We start from the raw sequence: 6,959 nt of genomic DNA on the forward strand, positions 1-6,959 counted from the left end.
GGCCATACAGATAATGAAGATGATCTTGCTGAGTTTACATGCATTGATGCCCATTAGTTTTAGGTACCAGTCAGCAAGTTGGAACACAGCATTCCCATTGGAAACAGACATTGTTGTACCTATTTCTGTCCAATAACAAATCACCCCACACATTAATTTTAGCAGCCCAGAAGGAAAACAACTGAGAGCACTTTCCTGGCCAATTAAGTCTCACTTGCATGCTGTGTTATTGATCTTTAAAGATGGGCAGAGCAGATTGATTTGGCTCCAGGATTTTTTTTTTTACAGCCAGGAGTGTTCTTTCCTGAAGTCTTCCAGTCTGCCTGCTGTTCTCAGTTACTGTAATCCAGTGCGTCCCAAAGTCACCAAAAGGTTTTATTTTTTTTACCCGAGACACCAGATAGAGCGCATGGAGAAATAGCCTCTACTGAAATGATTGCAAGGATACAATCATGCCATAGAATACAAGGCTTTTCTACATCAAGCTCCATGCACAGATGGATGAAACGTGAGATAGAACAACCATGCTGGATCCAATTTTTCTTCACATAGCATCCTTCTGGGAATGGGGCCCAATGTGAAAGGGACAGAATGCTCTTACTGGATCAAGATAACTTGGTTTACATTATAAGGGAATGCTCTAAAATTTTCAGGAAATTCCCAATGTGCTAGATAAATTTATTTTTGTCCTCAAGTAATTATTTCCCTTTCCCCTCTCCCCATTAATTTCCACAGGAAAATAGAACCATGTTTAAAACATGACAACAAGGATGTGGGATAATATGGAACACAACACACAAGTTTGCAACTAACCTAAACTGATTTAATCTTGTTCAACACAAGTAGATGAATCCTAGTAGGAATGGGAGATGCACAAATCCTGTAGCACAGTCAAGTGCTTTCTGTTCATATAGATGCATATCCTGATCAAAATAGATAATGCAACTCTCGAAGATTATGTTTATACATATCCCTATTTGCTAGAGAATGTAATACCAAGGAAGAGGGAGTAAGGTGCCAAATATTACATTAGCAAGCAGGAGGGCTTCCCTGCAAGACTGAAAGCTTAGTTTCATAGTAAGGAATATACATACAGTGGTGCCCCGCAAGACGAATGCCTCGCAAGATGGAAAACTCGCTAGACGAAAGAGTTTTCCGTTTTGGAGGTGCTTTGCAAGACGAATTTCCTATGGGCTTGCTTCGCAAGACGACAACGTCTTGCGAGTTCCTGCTGGTTTTTCCCCCTCCCCCCCCCTTTTTCTAATCCGCTAAGCCGCTTATCAGCTGATCCGATCAGCAGATAAGCCGCTAAAAGCCGCTAATAGCGCTAATCCGCTAATCCTTCAATGGGCTTGCTTCGCAAGACGAAAAAACCGCTAGACGAAGAGAATCACAGAACGGATTCTTTTCGTCTTGCGAGGCACCACTGTAGTTCCGAAATATATATGCTGCAGCTCTTAGGATCACCTGCCAACACCTGAGCAACACTGTGTCCCCTGCTGCTAGTGTAAAGGACTAGCATGCCTCAACCTGTTAAGTCTTTTAGGAATAAGCATAGGGTCCAGCCCCAACTCTTGTAAGTTGCTATGGAAGACAATGCCATCAGTAATAACTGAAAAAGGGGGGGGGGTATGGAAAGGGGAACAGAACCAATATGGTCTACTTACCCACCTGCAAAGGACCATGCCTCATCTACGGCAGTGCAAGCTACTCCTTGAGCTGTCTGTTAAGAAAACCGTAGGGTTGGAGTGGCAGTCTACCAAAATTCCATTTAGGAAATTTTATTTGCGATGAATGGTGAAAATAGCCTTTCCTCACTGCCCCCAAAAACATTAACTATGTAGATTTTAATGGGGTGTTTTCACTTTTTCCCTCTGAGGGTAGTTTACCTAGGTGACCTGAAACTCGTTTGTTTACAGCCAAAAGAAATATTAATATAGGAGCATGAATTTAAAGCTTTTACTATTTCATACCTACTGATTCAGATGGCTACCATATTAACCTCATCCATGCAAAGTAATCCATTCATTCAGTAATTCTTCATTCAGTGGACTAAGTTACAGATCTTTCGTTTGGAAAAAGACTTGGGGTGGAGTTGGTAAAAATAACACATGTAAAGTATCTTAGGTACTAGAAATTTGATAAGACATAAATAGTAAAGAAAAATCCCTTCCTCTCCCAACAGCCTGGAACTCGCCATAATGAAACTGACCTGCTCTTTCTTTCTTTCATTTACCTACTTTGCTATTAAGGTTTTCAAAATGGAAAGCATTGTGTGGACAGGTGTGACCCAGCACTTTATTAGAGTGATGCAGCTTATACTGATTCACACTGTGTATACATTATGTAAGAAAACTCACCCAATAAGGAATCTCTTTGCTTTGGACAATTATTAGCTCTGTATGACTTACCCTATCTACTGTCCCTTCTTTTTTCTTTCTCATTGGCCTCTGATATATGGAAAGAAAAACACAAAGCTCATCTGTAACTCTGATCTGGAATGTTCTCAAGAATTAAAGTAAATAGTGTATACAGCCGTGGGTCCAATGGTATTTCCAATTCAGGAAAAACAAAAAATCAGAACTCGTGCTTTAAGATGTAGAAGTAGATTCTCATAGCTGCTTGAAAATTGTAAATAACCGTAATGCTGCTTTAACTTAACACATTTGAGGGTAGATACACAGGATTATCTTTTTATGAGGGTGGTTTTTAATCACCATGGATGGGTCTCTCAACTTAGCCATTGTAGACAGAAGCTACACACCACCACCCAAAGCCTCTCACTGGTGGTTAGTGTTATGCAAGGTAGCTTTGCCTCAGCTACTGTGGGCCCCTGTTCTGACCAGGTCACTTGCTCCCAGTTTTCTGTTCCTCAGGCATTCTTCCAAGACGTTTATGGCAAGAGAATAGAATGTTAATGTAAAACTCAAAACCCATAATTGGCATTATTCCCTCCATGTGTTGATTTAATTTTGCTTTATAAGTTGCAACTTCACAAATACCAAAAGGGTAATGTAGGCAACAAAAACATTTGACAAAGCTTAACCTGGACCTTATGCTGTAATCTTTTATTTTAACTGTATCTTGTATTTATATTTTCAGTATTTATGATGAATGACATGTAATTTGATGTATTTATTGTGGCTTATTTCTGCAATGTATATATTACAAAATAAGCATTTATAAGTCTTAAAATTAGGTTATTTTTTTTCTTAGTGGCACTCGTATTATGCTGTATTTTTACTATATATTGTACAATATATATTTATTGTCTATTTGTTTGCAACAAAGTAAATCAGGTTTCTACGTTACATCTATTACTGCCTCTTTTGTACTGGGAAAGGGGTATCTTAATCGTTTAAAGTTTAATACTGTTTTTATTTCTTTTCATGGTACAGAAGATAAAATTTTGAGAAAACAATTATTACAAGAGTAAACAACAAATAACCTGTCCTGATAAAATTACAAACTATTCATGCGTACATTCTTCTCTGCCTGGGAGCTACTACTTTGGAAATCTGCAAAACTAATGAGGACTTATCCAGATGCATCCATTCAAAAGGCCACATAGCACTTTTATCCTGAGTGGTACAAACCCAGCATTAGGGGTAGGCCAACCTCTCTTGTATAGTCTACCATCCTGGAATCACTATGGCCTACTGATACATTTTAAAATTTCCAAAGCAAGAGTATATTATTCAAGATCTCTTAACTGTAGAGCTTAACTATCCATGACAGGGAATTCTGAAAACAAGCAAAGTGTCTTTCCTGGATCAGATCAAGTCCAAAATACTTTATTTCTCGCTCCATAAGACACACTTTTTTCCTCCTAAAAAGTAAGGGGAAATGTCTGTGCGTCTTATGGAGTGAATGCCTATGGACGGCGGCCAGATCCCGCTGCAGTCGCGAGCGGAGGATCCATGGCTCCCCTTCCTTCCCGGTTCACTTTAAAGCAGCAAAGCGGGAGAGGAGCCGCTTACACAAGAGGAAGCTGCTGGGGTTCCTGTGTCGGGTCTGTCCAGGGGTGTGCTGCCTCTCCGCTCGTCGCTCCTTGAGCACACACGCTAAATAAACATACAGCTCCTGTCCCTCTCACTCTCACTCTGATATACCAGTAGTTTATGAAATAGTTTAGTACAACATTTGATTCAGAATATTTTCCCCCCCGTTTTCCTCCTCTAAAAACTAGGTGTGTCTTATGGTGCAAAAAATACTTTAGTTCAAATTCTTTTGCAAGATTCCTAGCAATCAGCAGCCACTGGTAGGCCACAATGAACTGACTAATTTAACCTTTGTTGTATTCTAACATGACATCGGGGAAGGGCTTTGAGGTGCTAAGCATGAAAAATGTCATTCTTCCCAGCCCCGCAATTCCTACTTTTTTTCTTTCAGAAGTAAACTTTTTTTTTATCATGGGACTTTCAATATGACTTCAATATGAGAGCCAGTGTGGTGTAGTGGTTAAGAGCGGTGGCCTTGTAATCTGGTGAACCGGGTTTGATTCCCCGCTCCTCCACATGCAGCTGCTGAGTGACCTTGGGCTAGTCACACTTCTCTGAAGTCTCTCAGCTTCACTCACCTCACAGAGTGTTTGTTGTGGGGGAGGAAGGGAAAGGAGAATGTTAGCCGCTTTGAGACTCCTTCGGGTAGTGATAAAGCGGGATATCAAATCCAAACTCCTCCTCCTCTTCTGTCCCAGTAAAAGTTGCGTTCCCACTGGTAACCCAGCCAACTACACATTGCTGCTCCCCACCTCTTCATTCCAGTTTCCTCCACATCACTCTCTTATGCATCTTCTGCTAGTCTTCCAACAGCAGAATCAACAACAGGAGAAGCCTGCAGTTTAAACAGTGGTGGTGGAAAAACAGTACTTTTCTGGGGGCAGGTTAGCTCTTAAGGTCACAGAAGTGTTGGCAAGGTCTAAGAGGAGAGCCCTATTTTCAAGGGGCTGAGAGGAGCTGTAATTTAAAAGATACGGAGATGCAAAGGACTAGGATTTGGGAGTAGGGATAGGGCTGAGAGAGAACTGGGGCAGGTTGCTTTTATTTATCACCACCTGCCCTTGGTGAGGCTTGTTTGACAATGAGAAATCCAGCCTTTAGAGTTATCAGCCCAGTCACGTGAAATACCCTGCTAACAAGAGATTCAGCAGGCGCCTTCTTTGCCAACATTTAAACGGCTGCTAAAAACTTCTCTGTTCTGCCAGGCAATTAAGTGTACATCCCTGCAATGGCCTAGTGATGTTTGTTTTTAAGTTCTTTTTTATTTTAAACTGGGCTTTAACTTTTTAAGACTTCCTTGTTTGGTTTTAGGTTTTTATCTTGTTGTAAACCACTGTGATACAGCGATATATGAATATTTAAACAAACACATGTTCAAAGCAGCCAATCACTTCTTTCATGTGCAAAACTCTGTGCCATCAGAAACACCACCACCCTTGTCAGCGGAATTTGGTTCATGTGGGTTTACACAAAGGATTAGGAAGCCGTTTTTCTAGACGCTATTGGAAATAATTTTGCAACAGCATCCTCTGCTGGTTAGTTTATTGAACTAGCATTTAATAAATAAGAACTTCAAAAGGTTTGTTGGTTTGCTTGTTTTAAAAAGGAGCATTTATTATTATTATATTATTATTATTAAATGCATATACTGCCCAATACCTGCAGTTCTCAAGACTATAAAACTACAAAGTACATAATCAGTAGTCTAGATAAATCTGATATTTAATATTATCCTGTTAAATACACTCTGCAGACACGGGGAATGGATCTCCAACATTAACATGTTCCTTTCAGGAGCTATATACCATTCACTTATTCCCTTTGGCTATTTTATAGCTACAGTCTCAATGAATTTGAAAACAGAAATAACTAAAATAAAAGATAACATGGGATTGATAGAACAATAATAATAGAATGCTGCATTTTACAAAATATATTATTATTTGAATGAGATTACATGTATGGTGTACCTTACCCGGATTGATGCAAGAGAAAGACATGAACATCTGTTGCCATGCTGCTATTTATTCTGCTGTGAATGATGATCAATGGAGCTCGGTGGCTTCCTTTGGAGGAGACATACTGACACAATCACAAAAAAGCACAAATATCTTTTTCACAAGCACTTGAATGAAAGAAAACAGCTTTGGAGAATGCAACAACTTATTTCCCATTTGCCAGAAACAGATGGGTGGTCCTACTTTTTTGCTTCTGGATTTGGGTCTGCCTTTAATGGAGCTGCTCAGATTCCAAAGAGCCTTGTGGAACCAGAGGCCTAAGAAAGGAGGTAGGGCTCCAAAAGGTATCAGGTTATTAAAGGAAGGGGGCACTAGAAAATCATAGCTGAATAAGTTTAAAAACAGAGGAATTAGGTGAAATAAGAGAAAAATCAGAGCATACATTTGAACATAAGGTGCTGATAGGTGCTGTAGCTTCTAGACCAGGCATCCCCAAACTCGGCCCTCCAGCTGCTTTGGGACTACAACTCCCATCATCCCTAGCTAACAGGACCAGTGGTCAGGGATGATGGGAATTGTAATCCCAAAACAGCTGGAGGGCCGAGTTTGGGGGTGCCTGCTCTAGACGATGGCATGCAACCATGTTACTGCTACAGGCCAGCGCCTACGGGCCTCAGTAATTTGCAATGCAGTCATTTTTCTAACGTCCAAAGGATGCTCTAGAAATTAATCTGGATAGTCTAGATTAATTCCACATCAGACTGCCTGCTCCCTCCTGCCAGAGTGAGCAATACAAAAATACACAAACATGGCTACACTTTGCCTGCAGAACTGCCAAACATTTGTTCCTGGTTGGTCCCAGGGCTGTGCTGCTGCAGTTGCCAAGGTTTCTTGTGTTTCCTTTTTTAGTGGCTTTGAACATCAACACCAAGTCACTGGGGCACTCTCAGACCCAAGCAAAGAAACAGAAAGCTGCACACTCACCCAAAATCCCAAAGGG

The 6,959-nt window shown here is 40.6% G+C and overlaps 1 protein-coding gene across 2 annotated transcripts in view; it reads left to right on the forward strand.

Annotated features, from left to right (window-relative positions):
- CSRNP3 (cysteine and serine rich nuclear protein 3) overlaps positions 1–3,428 on the forward strand; it is an 89,251-nt gene extending 85,823 nt beyond the window's left edge. For both annotated transcript variants that reach the window (XM_081170208.1, XM_081170210.1), the window contains one exon: positions 3,399–3,428. In XM_081170208.1, the coding sequence (XP_081026334.1) occupies positions 3,399–3,413 (15 nt within the window). In that variant the 3' untranslated portion in view covers positions 3,414–3,428. The remainder of the gene's footprint in view (positions 1–3,398) is intronic.
- Positions 3,429–6,959: the final 3,531 nt, after the last annotated feature.

This window comes from Podarcis bocagei (assembly GCF_964188305.1).
Source record: "Podarcis bocagei genome assembly, chromosome: 1".
Classification (NCBI taxonomy): Eukaryota; Metazoa; Chordata; class Lepidosauria; order Squamata; family Lacertidae; genus Podarcis; species Podarcis bocagei.